This window comes from Crinia signifera, chromosome 4, assembly GCF_055691185.1.
Source record: "Crinia signifera chromosome 4, ASM5569118v1, whole genome shotgun sequence".
Taxonomy (NCBI): Eukaryota; Metazoa; Chordata; class Amphibia; order Anura; family Myobatrachidae; genus Crinia; species Crinia signifera.
Genome location: NC_139220.1, coordinates 174,002,545 through 174,028,060, shown reverse-complemented (window position 1 = coordinate 174,028,060; position 25,516 = coordinate 174,002,545). Strand labels below are relative to the sequence as shown.

The 25,516-nt window shown below is 45.3% G+C and overlaps 1 protein-coding gene across 3 annotated transcripts in view; it reads right to left on the bottom strand.

Annotated features, from left to right (window-relative positions):
* Window positions 1–25,516, bottom strand: part of SLC26A5 (solute carrier family 26 member 5) — an 84,053-nt gene that overhangs the window by 36,144 nt on the left and 22,393 nt on the right. For all 3 annotated transcript variants that reach the window (XM_083183024.1, XM_083183023.1, XM_083183021.1), the window contains exons 5-9: window positions 23,282–23,466; window positions 22,049–22,213; window positions 17,455–17,607; window positions 11,211–11,293; window positions 9,941–10,088 (exon numbers count right to left, since the gene is read on the bottom strand). In XM_083183024.1, coding sequence (XP_083039150.1) covers window positions 9,941–10,088; window positions 11,211–11,293; window positions 17,455–17,607; window positions 22,049–22,213; window positions 23,282–23,466 — 734 coding nt within the window. The remainder of the gene's footprint in view (window positions 1–9,940; window positions 10,089–11,210; window positions 11,294–17,454; window positions 17,608–22,048; window positions 22,214–23,281; window positions 23,467–25,516) is intronic.

Sequence of the window (25,516 nt, the reverse complement as noted above, 5' to 3'; positions counted from 1 at the left end):
GATATTGTCAAGGCATGTGGCAGGGGTTGGATTACAAGCCTCAGAACTAAGTTATGCAGTACAAGGGTACACTTGAATAGGTGAGTTTTCAGTGGCCGTTTAAAGCTTTGCAAAGTCGGGAAGATTCTAATGGAGCGAGGGAGTGTGTTCCACGGAAGGGGTGCAGCATGGGCAAAGTCCTAAACTCTGGCATGGGAAGCAGTGATCAGGGTGGAGGAGTGACAACAGTTGTCATCCGAGGGTATGAATGGAGAGTAGGTTGGCGATATATGGAGCAATGGAATTAGAGATGGCTCTGTATGTGAGTGTGAGGTGTTTGAAGAGGATTCTGTAGGGGAATGGGAGCCAGTTGCTTGTCTGTTACCAAAGGCAGCTATGGCCAGACACCACTGGTCAAGACCATAAAGCACCTGAGGTTGTCCACTGCACTGTCTATGGTGTGTGGTTACGTCTTCCATAAGATATTACCGCACACGTGACATCATAAATCAAGTTATGTTGAATGTCAAAACATCTTTGGAATGGAATATCCCATCCAACAGGCACGCACTATTATACCCATTAGATCTTTGATAATTCAGTCACTGTGCCATGAGCAGCCTAGCTGACTCAAGAAATTTCAGGTTACAAATGATGCAGGTCCAACCATTTCCAACACATCAGAGTATGGTGCCGCAATCTACCGTTAACTTTTATATACTGCTTTTGTCACTTCAGTGTATATAAGCAACAAAGTAATCAACAATGATTGTGCTATACATTGTGCAAATAAGACTAGATCAATGTAACTAGCCATAATGACAAATAGTCATTTAAGAAACTCTATAAATGTTATTGTTGAGTTGCAATAAATAAAAGCAAAAAAGGAAGATCCCTTGCAATAAAATATATATACATTTATTTAACTATTATAAAGAGATAATAATGACAAACATCTTTTTTATGAACCTAGCTGATTTTTCCTTTATCACATCACTCTTATTTTTATTAATCACTATAATTTTAAATATATTATTTTGTAGGGGCAAACACAAACTTTAAAAAGTAATTTTAAAAAGATACTAATACTATTATGTTTTAAGTAAAAACTAAAAACAATGCTAATTTTATTTTCAAACACAATAGATAATGCTGCTTTCCCACTGCAGACCCGTTTTAAGTTACAGGTAATCTTAAACGGTATTTAGCATTCCCACTGCAGCAGATTACAGTTTTAAATGCCAAGTACCATTCCCATTGCAGGTAAAACGTTTTAGCTCTTCAAAACGTTTTTACAGCACAAATGAGTGCCTGTGACTTTAATGGGCTTTTCAGGGTTAAAAAGGTGCACACCTACAGTTGTTTTCACATAATAAAAGGAGGGGCCAGTGGTGCGTACAAATCCCGCAGCCGTCAACATTTGTGCTATGTGTCGGCTCAATTTAACCCATGGTGGACAGTAAAATATACATTGCTGGTCAGTGCCAGCTATGTATATATTACTGCCTAATAACTAAATCATTGGTGCCCAGTGGTGCCTGTAATAAATAGATTGCTGGCATGTGCCAGCAATCTATATATTACTGGCTTAGGATTCTCATTGGTGCCCAGTGGTTCCAGAAATATATAGATTGCTGGCATGTGCCAGCAATCTATATATTACTGGCTTAGGATTCTCATTGGTGCCCAGTGGTTCCAGAAATATATAGATTGCTGGCATGTGCCAGCAATCTATATATTACTGGCTTACAAAATAAAACATTGGTGGCCAGTGCTGCTCCGTGTGGAGCAGGACGGAGGGAGGCGGGGCATGTGGCCGGACCCAGCCAGCGTCGCTAACGGCATCCAGCCGCAGCAGCAGCCAGCCGGACACAGCGGGGCAGCGTGGACAAGTGAGTATGACAGGAGGGGGGGGGGGGGCGGTGGGTGGCAGCGGGGCGTACCGCCGGGCTGAAAGTGGTTAATCTTTCAGCCCGGCAGCGTACACACACGGAGATGATGGCTGAAAAAAATCAGCCATCATCTCTACCGTTTAAGATGCATTCCCATTGCCTCTTAAACGGTAGATTACCGTGTAAAACCCTGCTCTGAAAACGGGTTGAAATACCGTTTAACTTTAAACGGTATTTCAACTCTGACGCTTTCCCACTGCAGCCTTAAACGGTATTTTGCCCTCAGAAATTGGCAAAATACTGTTTTGGGTCTGGGACGGATATTAGACAGACCTTACATCGACAGCCATTACATAGACACCATTAGTTAGACAGCTCAATAGGTCGACATGGTTTTAGGTCGACATACCATTAGGTCGACATGTCATTAGGTCGACAGGTCGTTAGGTCGACAGCTCATTATGTCGACAGCTCATTAGGTCGACATGTTTTTAGGTCGACACTGCCATTAGGTCGACAGTGTCTATGTCGACAGTCAAAAGGTCGACATGGGTTTTTTCACAGTTTTTTGGCCGAAATGTCGACACAGTCAACATGGACACAGTTTGAAGTGTACCGCAGCCCCTCGCATCGCTCGCAATGCTTCGGGCACGGTGCCTCGCTGCGCTCGGCACACTATTTTATTCTCCCACCACGCCCTAGTGGATAGTAGGGCATGAAATACCGCCTGTCGGCACATGTCGGCTCAAAAAACAGTGAAAAAACCCATGTCGACCTTTTGACTGTCGACATAGACACTGTCGACCTAATGGCAGTGTCGACCTAAAAACATGTCGACCTAATGAGCTGTCGACATAATGAGCTGTCGACCTAACGACCTGTCGACCTAATGACATGTCGACCTAATGACATGTCGATCTAAAACCATGTCGACCTATTGAGCTGTCTAACTAATGGTGTCTATGTAATGGCTGTCGATGTAAGGTCTGTCTAACAATAGTCCGGATACCATATGTACAAATGCAATTCTCTTTCACTGTGGATTTCATCCCCAAACAAAGCACATTTTGCTTAGTCTACAAAGCTGGCCAAAATAAAGAAACGTGTATCTTAGCAAGGACAGCATGTGCACATGGATTACTCCTGGAGCTGTGGCTAGAGAGTAACTCTCAGATTACATTACACGATTCAGACACAACATTATCCATTTTTGGACAGTGACTATATAACTAAGAAGTTATAAAGTTGTACTTAAGATGTAAAGGACAAGTAAAATCTGACAAAAAAAAGAAAAATAACTAATTAAGCTCAAATCAGTTAAAACTTTCAGTGGCAAATGCAGGAATTTTAGAGGGGGTTTCCAAATGTAATCTAAAGTAATGTAATGTAATCCAAAATCTCCTGCTCTACAGCACATTGAAGTAAGTACGGGAGTCTGGGGGAGTGGTAACAGCCCTGAATATTAGTCTTTTTATACACAGAATACAATATGGAATACAGTATTAATATTTAACAGTACAGATGGTCTATAGCAGGGGTGGCCAAACCGGTCCTCGAGATCTACCAACAGTCCACGTTTTCCAGGTTACCTAGCTGGTGCACAGCTGTAGTCATTACTAACTGTCACATTTTAAAACATGCTGCATTCATTCCTACTATAGATCCACAGGTTGCCTGGAAAACATGCACCGTTGGTAGATCTTCAGGACAGGTTTGGCCACCCCTGGTCTATAGTATAGGCTGTTTCAAACATTTAAATAAGATAAGTGGTCAGGAAAAGGTTAAACATGCCATAATAAATAAGTACACAGACATAATAGAACCAGTACTGTACTTCCTAAGCTCACATTCTCCCACCTCATGTTAACATACCTCCCAACATTGAAGAAGTAGACAGAAGGACATTTAGTGTTCCCGTTAGGCTTCTTTCACAGGGCGCTGCGCCCTGCCCCTTTAAAACCTGCTGAATTCCGCCCTGCCCTTTTTGTCCCGCCCTGCATAATAATAATACGCGCCGCAGATACCTGTCTGTCCCCGGCACTCACACTCCGCTCGTCCTGCATAATAAAACAAGCTCTTCTGGGCAGCATGCCCCCTCCCCCCTGTCGCGCTGACACGCCGCTCACCTCTTGCTATGTGAGCGGCAGTCAGCTATTACAAGCAGCCTGCCCCCTCCCCCTGCTTAGCTGACATGCCGCTCAGCACGTTATGTGAGCGGCTGTCAGCGCTATTACAAGCAGCCTGCCTCCTTCCCCTGCCTAGCTGACACGCCGCTCACCTCTTACTATGTGAGCGGCAGTCAGCTATTACAAGCAGGAGACCCAGTGCCGGGAAGCCAAAGCCTTGCACTGGCAAAGAGGAGAGTCTGCGCCGGGTGTGGAGACAGGGAGAGACCCTGCGCCATGAAGAGGAACCCTGCACTGCTGGTGGTGGGAGAGGGAGATTCAGCACTGTGGAGTGGACGCCTGCGCTGCTGCCAACGAGAAGAGGAAGCCCTGTGCTGAGATGGGCAGAATAAGGTACACTACACATTCAAAGTGTCACTATGCTTTCAAACCCCTGCTCAACCTTCTGCCCCCCACCGCCCCACTCCTCTCGCCATGTGTGCCCCTACCCACGTGTTCCTCTGTCCCTGCCCATGTGTGCCTCTGTCCCTGCCCATGTGTGTTCCTCTGTCCCTGCCCATAATTTCCTCTGTCCCTGTCCATCTGAACCCATATCCATGTGTGCCTCTGTCCCTGCCGTGTGTGCCCCTGCCCATATGTGCCTGTCTCTCCCCATGTGTGCCTCTCTCCCTGCCCATCTGTGGCCCTGTGCGCCTATGCATGCCTCTCTCCCTGTGCCCCCAAATTTTGGCTCAATCTTTGTGAGTGTATGTAAACTTTGGCTCAACCGTGTGGCAAAATGTGAATTTTTTTCTTAATCTGGGTGGCATGACATGGGGGGTGGTGTGTAGTTCAGGGGAGGTTATGAGCCTCTACTGGACCGCACAATCCTGGCGCTTAATACAAGATTTAGGTGTAAAACAAAATTGTGTTAAGCCGCCCATACACGTTGCGTTTCCTGGCGGTGCGATGTGTGCTTTGAGGTGCGCCCTCCCGCGGCACCTCATCTCACAGTACAAAAAGTATGTGCTGCACAAGGCATGCAATGCGATGTGATGTGATGGATGCTATTTAAGCCCACAACGCACGCCGGGATCGCAGCGTGTATGGGCAGCATGAGTTTAAATTCAGACCAGCTGCTGCAGGCATCTAGTGAGTTCACCTGAGCTCACAAAAAGGGTAAAAAGACTATAACAAGAATTGTGATGCTCTGCGCTGCTGTCGATTGGTAGTAGTTATAGTCTGCTGGTCAAGAATGATGAATCCGGACACACTGTATATATTATACCATCTTTATAAAAAGTAACAATAATACAATAACATTTCATACAGAAAAATAGATGAGATAAAATATAGCCGGAGGATAGATGCCGGTCAGATGTGCTCACTGCAGATGGAGGGGGATCGTCCATAATGCTGTTTGGTTTTTGGCGAGGTCTGGATTAGCAAGGTGTTCAGCGTGTTTGATACCAAACAGCAGTACGGACGATCCCCCTCCTTCTGCGGTGAGCACATCCGACCGGCATCTATCCTCCGTCTTTCCGCTCTCAACAACTGAGCGAGTGAGATCTCTGCCGACACCGGCGGGTGTGCGGAAAGTGCATTAGCCATTTGTTACATGGCGTGTTATGCTCTGTGAGTATACAATGATCCACTTGTGTTACCTTATCTGCTTTAACCGGTGATTGACTTTCCTGCCATACAACTTTTTTTGCGTGTTCGCATACATGCTGGCTACATATTACCGGCTTATTAACCCTGCTAACACAGAGGCTACCACCGCTTGCTATACTGCTACTATAAAGAAAATTTGGTACTTATGTAATATCTGGGCTCCCGTTTTTCTTATGAGACCGCGTCCCCTTGCGGGGCTCGCTGCGCTCGCCACGCTTCGGGCACGGTGGCTCGCTGCGCTCGCCACACTATATAAAATCAACTCCATGCGTAGTTGGATAGTAGGGGTATGAAAAAATGGGGTGCATTTAACATGGGAGCCCAGATAATACATAAGTACCGAAAAATTACTTTGGAACCATTAACCCATTTATCCAACTACGCATGGAGTTGATTTTATATAGTGTGGCGAGCGCAGCGAGCCACCAAGCCCGAAGCGTGGCGAGCGCAGCTAGCCCCGCGAGGGGACGCAGAATACATGTAAAGTTATCCACTGCGCTCGCCACACTATATAAAATCAACTCCATGCGTAGTTGGATAGTGGGGGTATGAACTCACCCATGGTTGACTATACAATTAAAAATCAGGTCTTTACAATGAAAAATCGCATTGCATTGCATTGCATGCCTTAAGTAGTGGCATGCAATGAAAAAATCGGGAGCCCAGATAATACATAAGTACCGGACATGTTTGTTGATTTGTATTGGATTTAATTTGGTTTGGTGGTAGGTTCTGTAAAGAATTTTATGATCAAATTTGAAGTGGAACAAAAAAAAAAAAAAAACGGTACTTGTTTCCTAGAATGGTGCCACTGATTTTGATTGTATGCATCGGGCTGGAAAAATCGGGTCGATCGCATCGCATGCCAACCAAATCGCATGCGATGCGATCGACCCGATTTTTACATTGGAATCAATGTAAAAAGCCCCAAAACACCCCATTTTAATACTAACCCCCCCTCATGTTTCAAATGCCCCCCCCCCCATTGTTAACGCCACCCCACTATTGACGCCAACCCAAAGCGTGGCGAGCGCAGCAAGGGGCGGCGGTACACGTCCTATGACCTTTTCATACCCCTACTATCCACGTCGGCGTGGAGTTGATTTTATATAGTGTGGCGAGCGCAGCGAGCCCCGCGAGGGGACGCGGATACCTGTGAAGGGCCGCTCGCCATGCTATATAAAATCAACTCCACGCCGACGTGGATAGTAGGGGTATGAAAAGTTCGGAGGACGCGTACCGCCGCCCCTCGCAGGCTCGATACGCTCGCCACGCTTCGGGTTGGCGTCAATAGTGGGGTGGCGTTAACAATGGGGGGGGGGGCATTAAACATAATTTTTAACCATATTCCATGTGAAATAGGGCATATTGGCCCATTTCACATTGTCACCTATGTAAAATCGGGTTGATCGACCGACGCGGACTGTGTCGACATTTCGGCCAAAAACCAGTGAAAAAACCCATGTCGACCTTTTGACTGTCGACATAGACACTGTTGACCTAATGGTAGTGTCGACCTAAAACATGTCGACCTAATGAGCTGTCGACCTAATGACCTAATCAACCCGATTTTCACTTTAAAAAAAATTAACATAATTCCCTATGGTAAAATCGGGTTGATCGCGATGGTCGCATCGCGGCCCCTTATTAGGGTCCACGATGGACGCGATTAACCCAATTTTGTCTTTCACCAGCAAATTAGCTGGTGCTTGACACAAAATTGGGTCCATCGCGTTGATTGTATGCCTTAAGTGCCTTAAACTTAAGGCATACAATCAACGAGATGGGCGCCGTGCTAGGAAACAAGTACCAAAAAAAACAGTCAAAATCAACTCACATCAAATTCTATTTTAAAATAGATTCTAAAAATAAATATTAGTAAGTAAGACATTTGAACAGTGAAATAGAAATTATATTTGAGTCAATTAAAATTGACATTTATACCTCTTTCAGACAGAAAAATCCCAAAAACCCAGGTATTTCCTGGATACAAAAACTCGGGTACAACTAGGCAGCAAGGGGCTGACCCCCTTTCACACAGGAGCAAAAACCTGGGTATTTTCCGTGTCGACCCCTTTCACACAGAAGCCAGATTTTTCCTGCAAAACTCTGTGTGTCATAAGAAAAAGGACAGTTTTAAAGGCACACAGAGATGAGATCATGAAAAGTGGGAGGTGTCTGCTCACTGTATTGCATTAAACATGGAGACAAGTTGCAGAACCTGGAGGTTATGAGTGCGCTGTGTGTTTTGCTGCTTACAGCAAATCAGAGCATTATGCAGATGCTTACACTGTGCTACCTGGCACAGTGTTATGCCAGGAGGAGGAAGGCACAATTTTTGGTGGAGAGGGCTTCCACTCGGCACAGGTATTTGCACTGGAGGAGAGCCCTGATTTTGTCCATTGTTGCGCTGCACGCCACTGCCACGCCCACTCAGCCAATCAGGGAACCTGAAAAGATCAGCCAATCGCGCAGCGCCATGCTGCACAGCCAATCAGCATGATTTTTTTAATAGTCGGGAGAAAAACACGGGTCGGACCCTTTCACGCACCCGCAAACAAGTGTCTGACACGGGAAAAACCCAGGTAAATACCTGGGTCGAAGTCCCGGAACTTTAGACCCGTGTTGACCCTTTCAGACAGAAGAAAAACCCGGGTCAACACGGCAAGAGCAGGGAAATTCCCGGGTCTTTTTTTCTGTCTGAAAGGAGTATGAGTTGACCCCCTATAGCATGAGTCCTCAAACTGCGGCCCTCCAGATGTTGTGAAATGACAAATCCCAGCATGCCTTGCCACAGTTTTGCTATAGACACTCACTGGAGCCAGGGGCGGGCTGGGCCGGGGGGCAGGATGCCATGTGCCCCCCGGGCCGCTCAATCGAATTGTATGCGGGCCGCCTGGTTCGGTGGCTGCTGCTGCAGCCACGGCTAAGTGCTGACCAGTTTCGGACTGGTCTCCATAAACATGGCCGCCGGCCTCCTGCACTAGACATGTCCTCAGTGCAGGAGGCCGGCGGCCATGTTTATGGAGACCAATGGGGCTGTGGGCTCTCTGCGTTCCAGCTTACTTCAGTTGAACAGTTCCAGCCTGCGCTGCAGCCCGCCTACAGTAGGTGTCCGACTCCGACGTCAAGATCAGGTAAGAGGGAGTAGGGAGCAGCCTGTGGGGTCCTGTTATTACACAGGGAGAGCAGCCTGTAATGTTCCATTATTATACATGGAGGAGGAGCCTGTCGAGTCCTGTTATACAGGGGGAGCAGCCTGTGGGGTCCCGTTATTACACAGGGAGAGCAGCCTGTAATGTCCCATTATTATACATGGGGGAGCAGTATGTAGGGTCCTTTTATACAGTGGGAGCAGCCTGTGGGGTCCTGTTATACAGGGGGGGCAGTCTGTCAGTCCTGTTATTATACAGGGGAGCAGCCTCTGGGGTCCAGTTATTATTATGCAGGGGGAGCAGCCTGTGGTGTCCTGTTATACAGGGAGAGCAGCCTCTAGGGTCCAGTTATTATTATTATGCAGGGGGAGCAGCCGGTGGGGTCCTGTTATTATGCAGGAGGAGCAGCCTATGGTTTCCTGTTATACAGGGAGAGCAGCTCTGGGGTCCAGTTATTATTATGCAGAGGTGCAGCCTGTGGAGTCCTGTTATTATACAGGGGGAGCAGCCTGTAGTATACTTTTATTATACAGTGGGAGCAGCCTGTGGGTTTCTGTTATTATACAGGGGGAGCAGCCTGTGGGGTCCAATTATTATAAGACAGGGGGAGTAGCCTGTGGTGTCCTGATATTATACAGGGGAGCAGCCTGTGGTGTCCTTTTTTTTTTCTTAATACATATGGGCCGGTGCTCTTGACTTGCCCCCCAGGCTAAAAGTTGCCAGCCAGCCCCTGACTGGAGCATCGCAAAGTCTGCAGCAACCGGATACACATATGCAGCATTGGTGCAGAAATGGCGAAATGAGTCTATCATCACGCAGACTGGCCTTGGGAATGGAGAGGCTAGCACCATGTTTTCAGCACATGGGATTGCAGATGTAGGCAAAATACATGACCCGAGCTGGTCACACTTGCATTTTTTACCACCTCTCCTAGTTACCTTCCCTAATCAATTGCTTCCTGCCAATCATTTTTCAATAAAATCCTCACTACAAGTGGTATCATAAAGGTACCTTGTACAGTGCAATCACAGTGCATGCGAAGTTGGCCGATAATCGTATTGTGCACAGAAACAATCATATTGAGCACAGAAACAGTATAGTGTTACAGACTGTAAAACATACATTGCATTCTTACCTGATTACCACTGACTACATATCCATGTTTAAGAGCAAATGTTTTGGCCATTGAAATTGTCATGGAAAATCCTACAACGGCTATTGCCACTGCATCCACAAACACTGCTGTGAAGAGACTAATGTCAGGAAGATCTGGGGCGCGGAACCTAGAGAGTGACCAAATCAAAACAATAAATGCCAAGATGTTGAAGTAATTTACCTTGTTAAGAAATAAGAAGCTGTGGAGAGAGAGTGTACAGGTTTATCCAAGATGATTTAATATCTGTAATAACTTTTCATAATTAACACTGAAATGTTGACATCTCAACTCTCAAATTAGAATTGGAGACATAATAATCACAGTTTTGGTGATAACATTCCACTAGATTTTCTATTGTGTGTTAAAGGACACTTCGTTTACAGCAATCATTGTATTCCATTGCCTCAAAACTGTACTGGAGACTAGCAAGCCCATAATACTAGGAGATTAATCTATTTCAAATATTTTCTTATTTACAGTACATTTTTTAAGGACTATATTACTGGAAATAGTTAGGACATCTTCCATTTATAGCTCAACAGCCATTAATTCTCCAAGAGGTAACAGGATAGAGCACTATAACAGAAGTAAACAGAATATCATGGTACTCCGTAAGTACTGTACATGGAAATCTTCATATTTATAGGTTTGTAGTTCAGCCACATTATTGCACCTCAACATACAAAGTAATAAAAAGCAAAATAGTTACAAACTTGTGTGGTCTAAAAGGTCTACAGTGTCTAGGGTTGACCCAAATGGCTGACGTGAAAAAGATCAACACACTGAACTGTTTTTTTTGGGGGTGTCAAATTGTAGGTTAGCGCACATGATACCCTAATAGTTTACCATTCCTAATCATAGTCCATGTGGATGGTAAAGCATGAAAAAGTTAAAAAAAAATCCCCAAAAAGCAAGCGTCGACTATACGTTATGTTGACCTTTATATCATGCTGACCATATATGCATGTCAGCTATATGGTGTCCATCTTTTAACGGTCTAACTATCATCATTCCACCGTTACAAACATAGGGGTGAATTTATGAAGCTTGGAGAAGTGTTATCTATCCCCATAAAGAACGTTATGAGCAAGGTGATAATGGTTCAGCCAATCAGCTACAATATGTAAATTGACAGGTAAGAGCTGATTGGCTGAACCATTATCACCTTGCTCATAACGTTCTTTATGGGGATAGATAACACTTCTCCAAGCTTCATAAATTCACCCCATAGAAACAAAATATTTCTTACCCAGTTGGGATATTTCCAACCACATCTACATCATACGTCTGTTTAAGATTTAGTGCAGCTGAAATTCCCGTTGAGATAATGACCTTAAAAAATGAGGTAAAACATACAGATTTTAAAAAAGAGCGGTCCCTTGCATAGTCCCTTCTAAACTCCAAACAGCGGAGTAAAAGTTACTCAACCTGTGTGTGCTGCATTGTAATGCTGTTGGTACAGGTGCTGATTTGCAATCTTTAGCTGCAATTGTTCCCAACAAGGAACACAAATATGTTTATATTGGTTTCAAGTAAATTTATTTTGCTGTTAACATTAGTAATGCTGGTACTTGTGTATTATGACGGCGCCCATGAAATCGGCCGAAAATCGGCCGCAAATCGCATGGAAAAATCGGATGCGATTTTGCGACCGATTTCTCACTTTTTCCGGACGATTTGCATGCTGTTCCATCATTGCACACCCCCGATTTCCATCGTAGTGCATCGCATGCAATATAGTGGCATGTGATGCATGCCATGCGATGCATGTGAAGCGATTCGATTTGTAATTGTACAATCACCCTGATGGGTGCTTACAATGTTAAATGCACCATCATTGTTAACGCCACCCCCACTATCAACGCCAACCCGAAGCGTGGCGAGCGTAGTGAGCCCGCGAGGGGCGGCGGTACGCGTCCTCCGACCTTTTCATACCCCCACTATCCACGTCCGTGTGGAGTTCATTTTAGACAGTGTGGCGAGCGCAGCAAGCCACCGAGCCCGAAGCGTGGCGAGCGGACGCGGAATACATGTAAAGTAATCCGCGTACGCTCGCCAAGCTTCGGGCTCGGTGGCTCGCTGCGCTCGCCACACTATCTATAATCAACTCCACGCCGACGTGGATAGTGGGGGTATGAAAAGGTAGGAGGACGCGTACCGCCGCCGCTCGCCACGCTTCGGGTTGGCGTTGATAGTGGGGGTGGCGTTAACAATGGGGGTGCATTTAACATTGCAAATCACATTGCATCGCATGCCACTTGCTGGCATGCGTTGCTATGCGATATTTAATTGTACAATCAGGGGCATTTTCCTGAAAATCAAATCGCATACCATCGCATAGTACCTGGGGGTGTGCAAGGATGGAATAACATGCAAATCAGCAGGAAATGGCCGAAAATCGGCAAAAAATCGGCCGAAAATCGGACGCAAAATCGCATCGCAGATCAAATCGGCCAAAAATCGGCAGAAAATCGGCTGATAAATCCGATGCGATATCGGATGCGATTTACATGAAATCGGGCGCCGTTGTAATACACAAGTACCGTAATGCTTACTGCTAGTAAAGCAGTGAAATATACTTACTAATAATTACATTTCTGCTTAGAGAACCCATGGCAGCTATAACACTGGGATATCCTCCCTCTCCTCTAGTTTAGACAGGATGTTTTTCTAGGGACCACCCACCTGACGGTACATAATCTCACTTCTCCCAGGGACCTCTCGTCCTTAGGTCTAGGCTCTATCTTGAGCAGCGGCGGCTCTTATCTCTGCAGAGGAGGGGGGCTGTTGCGATGCGTGCCCCCCCTCCGCTGCCGTGCTCATCCCCGCCACTGCTCCCGCCAATCATGGTCCCAGCTGACGGTCCCGGTGCCCGCCGCGTGGTTGATGCATGCGCAGTAGCTTCTTTGGTACTGCACATGCTCCGGCCCTTAGCCTCTATGGACTGATTTTGTTGCAGTCCCCAGAGGCATGTTCCAGGTTCCGGGTCCAGCGCATGCGCAGTACTGTCCTCGTACTGCGCATGTGCGGAACCCATTTTTTGGGGGCTGCCAATCAGCAGCCCGTGTAGAGGCATCCCGGAGAGTCCTCCCAATGGGACTGCCTTGGGTGACTGGCAGGTCGGACTTTCTTAATTCCTTCTGGAACCACAAATAAGTGTTTAGATCTAACAGGTAACATACTCCCAAAATGACCCTCTCAAGGAAGGAAAGAATGCTCTATTCCTGGACTTCCCTCTTAATTATCATCTGCATTGAAACACCTTTCTTATCAATAAACCTGTTCAAAACAGACAATGCCAATCATGAAGAGGGAAGTTGTCAGGGCTCGGGTCTCTGGTGTTCCCAGCTGTGGCAGCAGTGGGCCAGTGGTGGATGCAGGGAACTGGAACACTGGAGGCTTGAGATACGAACAGTTCATATCTCACTAGCTCTGCGGGCAAAGCTTGGTGGGGGAGTTGACGAGACTCTGATCAGAGGTGCGGAGTCTAACATCAAGGAGGTTTGGTCTCTGTTGTGTTTGGTGGCGAGGTCGCGGCCCTCTGACCTGAGTTCCCACACCTAACTGGCCAGTCACAGGAGATGGACGGTGACTAGTGCTAGTGAGCTTGGAGCTAAGGAAATTGGAACTTGGTAAATGGACTGCATTGGCTAGGGAGGCCGGAGAAATGATGATGGCTTGGGAGTCGGAGGGAGTGTTCACGACCTGGGAGTTGACATGGTCTGTAGACGGCCTGGGAGCCGGAGGGGTGTTGGTGACCTGGGAGTCTACACGAGCTGTTTGATGACATGGGAGTCGACACGGCAGTTGATGGCCTGGAAGCCGACACGGCATAGACAGGATTTGTAGAGTTGACACCAGCCTAGAACTCTGAGGACTGGATACACACAGTGATGAGACAAGTTGTTCAAGGCTGGGAGGATGGACCAGAGGCCTCAGCTATATCCCCCCTGCTGGCCTGTGATTGGCTGCAAGCCGCAGCATCAATTAAGTCCAGGAAGTACCTGTGAACACCTTGATCACATGGGTCAGAGTGTCAAGGTCACAGGAAAACTATTGAACAACAGAGTCATGTGATTGCAGGTGTCATGTCAGCGCCCATGTGGCGTGGGCCCGGCCTGGGACCAGTGTGGGATGCTGGCTAGAGTCCAAGGTAATAGAACTCAGATCTTGATCCCATACACGTTACAATTGTTGTATACAATATCGCATCTCATCGCATCTCGGTTTTGCGATGAGATGAGATCTAGTACAAAAAGTATGTGCTGCACATACTTTTTGTACTAGATCCCATCGCAAAACCGAGATGCGATATTGTATACAATAATTGTAACATATATGGGCACCTTAAGGAGAGTACCTGGGGACAGCACAGGACAGGGGCCTGCACTGCAGGACACACCAGGGAGCGTGTAAGGAACGCAGGCGCGTGCTCAGATGCGAACCGCAATGTCTGACAGTAGTTTAGGAACAGAGCATTGTGTCCCTCCTGGAATGGGTCATTTTGGGAGGTAATACAAATTTCTGATTTAGATAGAAAGCAGAAACCACATTGGGAAGAAAGCCAGTTGAGTTTCAGGTATGGTTCTTCCATCCATAGAGCCTGTAAAAGGTGTGTACACACATACAGATTTTCTGTCTGATCTATCTAGTGGGAAAAAAACCTGGAAATGTATGGGAGCATATGACAATCAAAAATTTCCACCCAAATGCAGGAAAACAGAAAAAAAATATATATGCTTTGATAAATGTGTTGTATCAGAATGATTAAACAATTTGTCTGACTGATCACTGTCTGTTTTCAAGTGTTTGGGAACAATTTTTTGATTGTCAGTTGCTCCCATACATTTCCAGGTTTTTGTTCCCACCAGATTGATCAGAACGAAAATCTGTACGTGTGTACGCACCATAACTCTTCTTGTGGATGTAATCAGTATATCGGCTATATATGGTCAAATCTGGATCTGCTGTTCTGTCAGATGTGTTATGTAATTAGAAGCTTTGTTCTTGGAGATGTAGCTGGACCAAAGGGTAGGCATGTAAACTACAAGTGCCTTCCCTGGATACAGAAATGTAATAATTTCCTGTCCTCCTGTTACAACTTTTGTCAGGATTCTGTTGTACAATTACCCCATTACCATGGGCTTGGCTACTCACCTGGAGTTAATCTGTGTTTAGGAGGCTTGTATTTTTCCAGCCATCCTGATTGGTCCATGCTCCTTATATATTCCTGGTCTGCCTCTGTTCCAGGGCAGGTCATATCTCATAGTTGTGGCGTCAGCCCTTGGCACGCATCTTTCTGCTGTAGTCCCAGTTTGTTCCAGCTCTGTGTTCAGTCAGCCTCAGTATTTGTTCCAGGTCTGTTTCCAATCATCCTCAGTATTTGTTCTAGCCAGTCCTCAATATTTCTCCAGCTCTGTTTTCCATTTACCTTCTATTGTGTTTCAGTTAGTTACCCTGTCTGTTCTCCTGTATTGTATTCAATATTCTCCTGTTATTACCAGTCTGTTTCTTTATTGTTTTCTTCTCTCCAGTAATACAGTAGTTCCAGTTTCTCCATTTTGCACAGTGAATTATCGGTACTTGTGTATTATCACGGTGCCCAAGTTTGTTACGTACGGCACCGTAGGAAAATCGCATCGCATGGGCCATTGTAACGGCCGTGCGAAGCGATTTTCAGATGTAATTTATTCACTGATCTCTTAGCCCCGGGGATCGCATCGCACCTCCCGCATATATAGGGTGTACGATGCCATTACATTACCTATACAATTATATCATTGTATGACATAGAATGAGGTTTTAGGCACCCCCACCCCGAAGCGTGGTGAGCGGCGGCGGAACGTGTCCTCCGACCTTTTCATATCCCTACTATCCACGTCGGCGTGGAGTTGATTTTATATACTGTAGTGTGGCGAGCCCGAAGTGTGGCGAGGGGACGTGGATTACTTTACATGTATTCCGCATCCCCTCGCTGCACTCGCCACACTATATAAAATCAACTCCACGCCGACGTGGATAGTAGGGGAATGAAAAGGTCATAGGACGCGATCTGCCGCTGCTCGCCACTCTTCGGGGTGGCGTGGATAGTGGGGGGTGCCTAAAACCTCATTGTATGTCATTATTGTATACCTTATGGCATTGTGCACCCTATACATTACAAATAAAAGAGCGCGGAATACATTACATAGGAAAATCGCATCGCATGGCACTTACAATGGCCCATGCGATGTAATGCGATTTTCCTACGCAGAATAGCCCACTAAGCAAATAGCTTAGTGGGCGCTGTGATAATACACAAGTACCGAATTCTCTCCTCTACCCATCAGCCAGTGTCTAGTTTTTATTGTCTGTTGCTATTATCTCACACTCCAGCCTCTCAGCACTGCCTTCTCTCTTATCTTACAATACCCTTCCTAGTTTCCACCTTGTATTTATAGTCATTCTCCTGTCTCCGGGTCACTTATGATTAAGCTTGTACTGCCATCAGTGGCGTTAAGTACTGGCAGCATCCAGCACTGGTAGGTGTACCTAGCCTTAAGGGAAAAAGTGGCTGTTATAGGCACGAAGACCCTCTGATGTGTTCTGCAAGTCTCAACCCTAGGTGCACAAGGGTCATTGCTCCGAACATCCATCTTAGATGGAAGCCAGTCCAAAGGGGGTCACTACCCTCAAGTTTTGATTAACCAGTTCTAACACCACTATCTATAGACACCAGAAAAATCCTTTCTTACGATTCCTGTCAGCATGGTCTTTAAGGCCTACATACGAAATTTCCTCATCCTGAGCAAAACAAATTCAGGTGCCTCAGGTCTAGAATAGTTCTGAAACCTCCTGTACTCTTTGCACCGGAAACAGGCCAGAATAAAAACAGTTTTTCTCTTGTGTAATTGGCACCAAATCTATTGCCTTAATACATCTCAGACGGTTCACTATAGTTAATAGTTTGTATCTGCTGTTCCAAATGAGCCTATTCTGCTTTAATGTCGGTCTATAACGTTTGTCCTCCCTAAATTGTTGTCTGGATGCCCCGGATTCACACTCTGAACATGGCACCCATATCTGAAGCTGTGAACTGAGCTCCTCAGGCAGGCAGGACTTAAAAAGGCCACACTCCCTGAGGTACAAAGTTTCTGTATATGAGGGCATTCCCCAATATCCCCCCCAAGGAGCCACCCCTCTGGGCTCCTGCTGACATATCCATGCTGAGGTATAATGGGTGAAAATAAAAAGTAACACTAGCTAAACTAGTTAGGAGACAGGTTAAAGGGGAGGAGTGGGATTATACGCAGTACCATCAGGTGGGCGATCCCTAGAAAAACGTATTTTGTAAACTAGAGGAGAGGTAGGATATCAGTGTTATGGTTGCCATGGCGATTTTAAAAGAAATGTAACTATGTACAGCAACAGAAGACAGTTACTGTATTCAAATAAAAACATTCAAAAATAGTAAAGCATATATAACAATGAGACATACAATAATAAATACTTACAACAATTATCTCCATTGGTATTGGTACTGGCAGTTTCTTTTTAAACCGGTCATTAATTTCCTTGGCACCCAGAAGTAACACAATACATATTACTCCAGTAATCAGAGTGGCAACATTGGTTAATGTAATATTGGACAAGACTGCAACTAAACTCTGAAAGAGATAAAAATGACCCCAGTTGAGAAATACAGTATTCAGATTCACTGCTCACATTTTACTATGCCCTAAATAACTGGTAACTCTTCACCTGGCCCCAATTCCTGACCTTAATCAATTATGAGGTGCGATATTCTGCACTAGCATGGCTTGTGCTTTGGGTACATGGCTTCGTTGCCTACCCTCCTGCATTCTGCAGGAGACTCTCTGAAACAGCAGCAATCTCCCTGATTAGTCTGGCAATCTCTTTGATTTCACCTAGCCCTCATTATGTAGCTGTTACATTTTTGTTGGGGGAAAAAAGAATGAGAGATAGATATATTTACATTGCATCATCAGCTCCATTTCCCTGCATTTGTGATGAAACGCAATGATCACTATGGCTACATGCATGTCTTGTGGCCATTTATATGGAACCACGTGTAAAACACAATAGATGAACAATCCGTCATTTTAAAAGATTCCTCTCCGATGTAGCAGTACACACCCATGCTTCTAGGTGCCATTTTCACAATCTCTCTATATATGGAACTAGACATGCCCTTTGGGTGGAGCATGACATGGCCCCTCAATGGGGCGCTGTGCAAAATTCTACTACCAACTATATTATCCCTGAAATTAGTTTTTAAAAGTAAGCAAGTATGGTACAGGGTGTAAGTGTGTGTGTGTGTTGGGGCACCATAAGAACTTAAAAAGTTATCCTTTAATCATATTCATTGCAATCAGAGGAAATATTAGGCAATCCGTGTCCCTCCTGCATAGTGAAAATATACACTTCCTGTATGAGCTGCATAGCAGCATACAGCAAACAATTAATAGAAGCCAGTCACAACAAAATGTCATTGATAAGTAATACTTTTTAGGTTTTGTCATTTAGACAGCGGTTTATATGAAAAAAATATATATATGTTCAACTACATTTAAATGTAAGCATAAATGATTCAGATGAACACAGCTTCTTCAAACTCATTATACTAATACATTTACAATTTAAAAAACTAGGACGAAGGCAGAGGCATATCTAGATATTCGTAGGCCCCATAGCAAAAGTTTGTAAGGGCCCCCTATTTAGCAACTGATGGTGATAAATGTATGTAAAACATGTTACTTATACAGTAAAGATGGGCCCCCTTTACCTCTGGGCCCCATAGCAGCTGCACCCCTTGCACCTATGGTAGCTACGCCCTTGGACGAAGGCATGCATTGCATCTGAACAGACTGTAAAGTTTCCAACCAGCCTCAGCTTGAATTCACAGGCTTCACCAAACTCCCATAAAAACAACTCTCACCTATTCAGTGGCTTAACTATAAATTTGCCCCCCCCCCCCCCCCTCCTAGCCCCCTGTGTGCGGGCTAGGAGCAATGGTAACAGGGGCAAAACTAGAACTTCATGGGCACCATAGCAAATTATTGAAAGCCCCCCCCCCCGCTGGGAGAGAGGGAGGGGGAGACAACAATTCTGCAGTGAAACACGGGGATGGCACCTGTGCAGATTTGAGTGTGACCAAGGGCCGGCATGTGTGGGATGCGCTGTGAGGTATGGGGTCATAGATGTTCCCAGCACATAACATTAGTGTGTGCATGGCAAAATATAAACATTTCTAGCACTGGGTGGGGGTATCTAGAACCAGGCAGGGTTTTATTCTAGAATTATATCATATCAAATAAATATTCAGCAATATACAAATATCAATATGAGCCCACTGAATTCAAGAAGGTAAATAAAAATGCTCTGAAACTGACATAACTGACTACTGCGCCACACTAAACTACATCACCTCCCCTACAGAAAGACCCCAATATTGCAGCAGTGTAAACCCATCCCAGCAGCACTAGCCTCGGAGGCTTTTGAATCACAGAAGTGTGAAAAAGTGCAAAACCCCAGCTCCTACTCACCCACCGCCTGGCAGTCAATTACGAGTTCCAAAGCGACAGCGCCGGTGGAACGCACAGCACCCCAGTCATACAGCGCCCCAGTCTTCTACTTAACCAGTAGCGGGGGCCTCAGGCAGAAATCACAAAGCTGGCTCTTGCCATGTGCCGGGTGAGGTGCAGGCAGGAATCGGATAAGCAGCTTATGGGGGCGGTAGCTCGGAAATGAGTGTTTACTCCTCTGGTGTGGGAGATGAAGGAGTGAGGATTGGATTGTGCCGGGCTGCAAGGAGAGCACTTCTGAAGCCTGGTGCTTCCCTGCAATGCTACAGCCGCAGGACATTAGGGTGAATGCGGTAGAGGTAGCAGCAGCGATGGGTGAGGTGGCGGCAGAGGTGAAAGGAGAGCAGAACCAGCAAGTTTTTGCAGCAGCCAGTGACTGGGTGCAGGGGAAGCCACGGGCCCTAGGAACGAGTTACATGCTAATTTCCCAGGGGATTACATGCTCGTTTCTGGGAGGTTGGGGGATTTACATGCTCATTTCCAGGGGATTACATGGTCGAGCCAGGTCTCCTCCTGTGCCTTGGCGCAGTCTCCCACTGTAGTAGCATAAATATAAAAGGCAGGGGTTGCAAATGCTATGATGCCTGGTAGCTTGGGGGGACCAAGGCAATCCCCTGCACACTCTTGTAATTGTCTACCCCCAATTACCCCGTAATCCATCACCTGTCAAGAGCCCCTGTAGAGGGGGAGGGGGGAGAAAGTGAGATGGGGAAGTGTGAGCACTAGAGAGACAGAGGAGACATGGGCCAGAGAGAGAGATGAATTGGTGAGAGAGTGTTGAGATAAAAGGGTACAGGGAGAGAGTCAGAAGAGAGAGGGTAAGAAAGGGATTAGATGGGGGAGCACAGAGTGGAGATAAAAGGGGAGAGAGACTGGGGTGTAAAGAGAAATAAAGGGACTGGGGAGAGAGAAATAGAGGACAGGGGTGAATGGAGGGTAAAGGGAGGGGTGGGGAGACAGGGAATAGGGGGAGAGCCTAATTAACCCCTTCTGCACCTGAACCTCCCTCTCTGGTACAATTGTGCTCTATTCCCTCATTAAGATTAAAAGCTGTGTACCTTCAGCTCTGTGATCTGCTCCCCCGCTGATCCCCACCGCCGCCGGGCCACCCTCCTCTATAGTAGCAGCCGGGCCTCCAGCTCCCTAGCTGACCGCAGTCGCCAGGCCTCCTGATCTGCTGCCAGGTCTCCTGCTGAGTGCTGATTGATGCCGCAGGTCTCCTTCCGTTCTCCTATGACTTCTGCTGGGCGTTCTGCATTGCTGCAGCGCAGCCTCCTGCTCCTGATCATGACGCTGCAGGGCCTCCCGCTCCGCCACAAGTCTCCTTATCCCACTTCTTCACTGCCAGGCCGCATGCTGCCCCGCTGGAGGTGGCTCCATGGTGCAGCCTTATATTCAACCCAGTGCCGGATTTCCTTCTGCACCGCGGCGCACAGTCCACAGCTCCTGCTCACTGGAGCCGGGATGGCGGGATGATTTATACCTGCTGACACTGGAGTTCCCAGGTCTTAGCTCAGATGCACAGGGCACTGGTCATGGCAGAAGTGGAGCCGGCAAGTGAGGCAGGCATTTGTTTTTTAGGGAGTCTTAAATGCTGCTGTCATGGCCGCCTCCCGTGGTTAGCCAGCGCGCGGGCAGCGGCAGCAGTGGCACAGTCAATCACAGTCAGATTGTGATTGTCAGTGCGCCGGGCAGGTGCCAGCGCCCACACAGACCCCGCTGCCGCTTGCTGAATTTCAAGAGACACCCAACCAAACTGCTCATAATATCCCTTTCATATCGCAAATGCTGGGTCGAACCTGGGATTTGGACACGGGTCCTTCCCGGGGTCCACAGTTGCAATGTTTCGCTGCCAACAGCAACCCGGCAATATCCCAAGTCACTAAAGTCAGGCAGCTGCAGGGTGAAGCACCATCGGGGGTGGGAGAGGAGGCAGCGCCTGGATCTTATGCACTCTCCAAGTGCTGCCTCTTCTGTGGAGTGAACAGGACCCGGTTCGCTCGACCAGGGTTACCCATTCATATTGCACAGCAACTCGGGTCTGAATCAGGATTAACCCTTCTTTTAACCCAATTTGCTGGACCGGGATAATTAAAAAAAAAAAACATTGCACAGAGACCTGGGTCGACCCGGTAACAATCCGGAATCGACCCAGGTTATTTTTGTGATGTGAAAGGGGTATTATATGGTTAAAGACTAGAGGGATGGATATTAGCTGTTTGGCAAACAAGACTTCCTAGACTTATAAACAGTAATTATGAAAAGTCATTGCCCAAAATACATGGGTAGGTTTTAACTGAAGAAAACAAGGGATGAAAGATTTATACCTAGTCAAAGATTATTACAGAGAATGGTCTATAAAGTAATGTAATTGTTATAAAGTATCGCTGTTTGTAAAAGAAATTTATCCAAAAAAAAAAAATGTTTTAGTGTATAAAAAGACTGTAAAAAGAAAACTAATACAGTCAGCCCTGCATTAAGTCACTAGAATGAAATAACTTACATATATGACTGACAGAGGTCCGCTGTATCTCTTTGTTTTAATTCCCAACAGGTACTTCAGTTGAGATGTAAAGACATGCACTGCTGCTGCTGTAGTGAACCCACGCACCAAAGGTTCAGTCAGGTAGATGGCTACAAAGCCAAATCGAAGTATGCCTAGGCACAACTTGAAAAAATGCACACTAATTAGTAAACATGTCGTATATAATCATCGATTTATTGATCACTCACATTCTTTAGAAAGTATTCAATGGTTCAAAAATAAAAAACAATCATATTTACATTGTATATGTGAAGGCGTTGAGTAAAAATAAATCTGTAGGCAGTTTCACAAAAGTCCAGGTGTGGGAAAAAAATACCAGTTTTTAACCCTTTGAGTGGCATCATCTCTGTGAGAGATGTTCAAAATATCAGTTAGAAAATGCCAGCGTCGCTTACATTTGTTATATGAATTGAAATAAAAAATGTGTGTAAAAAAAAAAAGATTATATTTAATATAGAAGGTAAACATTACAGGCCATTATGATGGATAAAAATGCCTGCTTGCCAATTTTCACACCTATTTTGACAAATTCACTTGGTACTCAAAGGGTTAAAGAATACAAAAAAAAAAAAAAAATTAACGAACACCTTTAGCCACAAATTCGAATAATATAAAATGTTAATGCCAGTGCCATATTAAGTCTGTTTCATGGAAAGTCAGAGTATTTCAAAAAGTTAAGGCACATCTGTTATTTTATTATTATTACTTTTCATTCTCTCAAATGTCTTGATATTGGAATGTACGGTACTTATATGTTAGTTGGGCACCCACTATAGTTAGTGCGCTCATACTCCCACTATCCATGTCGGCATGGAGTTGATTTTATATAGTGTGGCGAGCGCACACGTAAAACTAAGCAAATAGCTTAGTGGGTGCCCAACTAACATATAAGTACCGAATGTACATCTGCCCACCACTAAAGAAAAGGAACTGTATAAACAGATACGTGAAAATTTATTTTAGCAGTTAGTTTACTCAACGAAACCATATCAAGTTCACGGAAAAGCAAATACATTAGCAAAACTAAAGCCACATTGTCTGACTATCAGGCAGTATATGTGCTATGTGAAGGTTATAGCACATTACATGTATGTCATGCTGTATACAGACACCTCTAAACTCTGTGTTGTGCAGAATAATCACCAGAGTGTGTACACGGTTCATTTCACAGATAGTAAAGTAAATGATTACCTGAATAAGACCTGAAAGCAGAGTGATTGCAACAGCTACTTTTACTCTCATTGCATCTCTTGCCTCAATCTTCTGTTGGAGATCTGTGCTATTAGTAATATTGGTTTCCACTATATCAAAATTTTCATCTGAGGCTATTCTTACAGCAACTCCCCCAATCATCAGGCTGATGACTGCAAATGTACCTGCAATACAATCAAAAAGAATATAGCACTGTCAAAATAAATAAAATATATAAAAGGGAAACTTTTACAAGATCTTGATTAGATACAGGTAAGAAAATAATATAATCTGTACAGCGAAACCCTAATTCATGTCTAGCTCATTCACGGGTGTGGATGGAAAGGTCTACCGTGCCTAGGTAGACAATCAATTGGTATACATGCATAATGTCGACACTGATAAACGATCGACACAAGCGAAAGGTTGAAATAAAAAAAGGTAGACATGAGGTTTTTAAAGTGTTTTGATGTTGACAATATCGACAACTGTTGACATGGACCGCCAGTTACTGTAACGAACACTGTGTTTGGCACACTTTACTCTTCCCAACCACAGTCAATGTGACTGCTAAAGTAGTAAACAGTTAAAAAAAATAAAGTAAAAACAAAACACTGTCCAAATGTCCCTTCACGCATGATCATTAGAATGATCATGATCATTTCGACATGATTGTAGAAAAACATGTAATATTTGAAAAAATGTAGAGGTTAGATCTTTAAAGTGGATCTAGGTGAATGACCCCATAGAGCATTCTTTTATTTTTGCCTGTCACCGGGTGGCGGCTCTTGCCCCAAATCTGAAAATACCTTCGAAATGTATATAAATGTTTAGCTCACTGGTTATTGCAGTAACATCCAATATGTCCCTTTTAGGAACAATTAACTAAATAGGAGAACACAGTATCAGCTATTTCTTTCAATAATATATCATATTAGGTAGTTTTAAGGCCCCCATACACTATATGATTTGGGCATTCGGATGAATCGGGCCGTGAAATCGTCCCAAATTGCACATATAGACATCCTAACTGACCCGATGCGTGGTCCCGTGCGCATCGGATCAGAGTGGGGAGGTCGGACAGGCTGCATATAAGATTTTCTACATTTTATGTGTAGCCCAGAACCTTGCAGAGGATGCCGGCTACCAGAGAGCCATTAGTGTGCCCGGGGTAAGGGATTGAAAAATGCTCAATCCCGGGATTCCAGGGATTGCAGGGAATGGTCTCCCTAATAAAAAAAAACTGCAGAGTGGAAGTGTTGGTAGCTCAGATGCTGACTGGCATTAGACTGCGCATGCATAGTGTAATCCCGGGAATCAAGTCCAGGCAATTTTAGGGCGAAATACTGGGATCCCGCCAGTCCTGATCCTTGGATTGGCCAGCCTACTTGGGTATGCTATCCAAGTAATGAATGACCAAAGTGACCAAAGTGACCAAAGTGCCCTTTCTCTATTCTAATTACACTTGTTTTACAGTTTCCTACCATAATGGGAGACTTTCTATATCACCAGTAACTTCAACATTAGTAATCTTAAAATCACAAATGTTACAACCCTGTAAATTGTCCCTCTTATCAACGACTTTCTCCCCAGCAGCTGCCAGCTCAGTATCCTGGTGATATTACTGATTAGCTTTCACAGGTCTGCCTCATTACATGGCAATATGCCTGTATTTTATCTACTGAGCACTGTCTGGTCTCATAAACATAGGCATTTGTTTTAACCTGTTGTGCCTGGTACATTACTTAATCTGCTGTTATTTTAATAGAGGTAGATATAATATACTGTAATGCTGCCCATTCACTAGGACGATATTGCATACAATCCTTTGATTTCTACCGTATCTGTGCAATAAATCGAAGGATTGTATGCACGTCGAATGGGTCCCCCAACGCGTTGCGCGGGCACCCCCGGTCACATGTCGCATTGAAAAATATTATGTGCGCACATAATATTTATTGAATTGCATGACCGGTTTTTAAACACATGTGATCGCCCAGTGTTTTAAATTATTTTTTCAAATTCTGCCACCACCGCTGAACCTTGCTGCTGCCAGCGCTCCTTCACAGTGCTGTGCTCCACCGCCACCTGCCCTTTTCCAGCACCCGATGTGGCATCGGTGCTGGAAAAAACACACTTGGGCACTACAAGATGAGATCGGATCCCATCAGACATTTTTCTTACTATAGTCGGGACACCGGCCTCACACCTATTACAAGAGCTTTTGAACCTTTC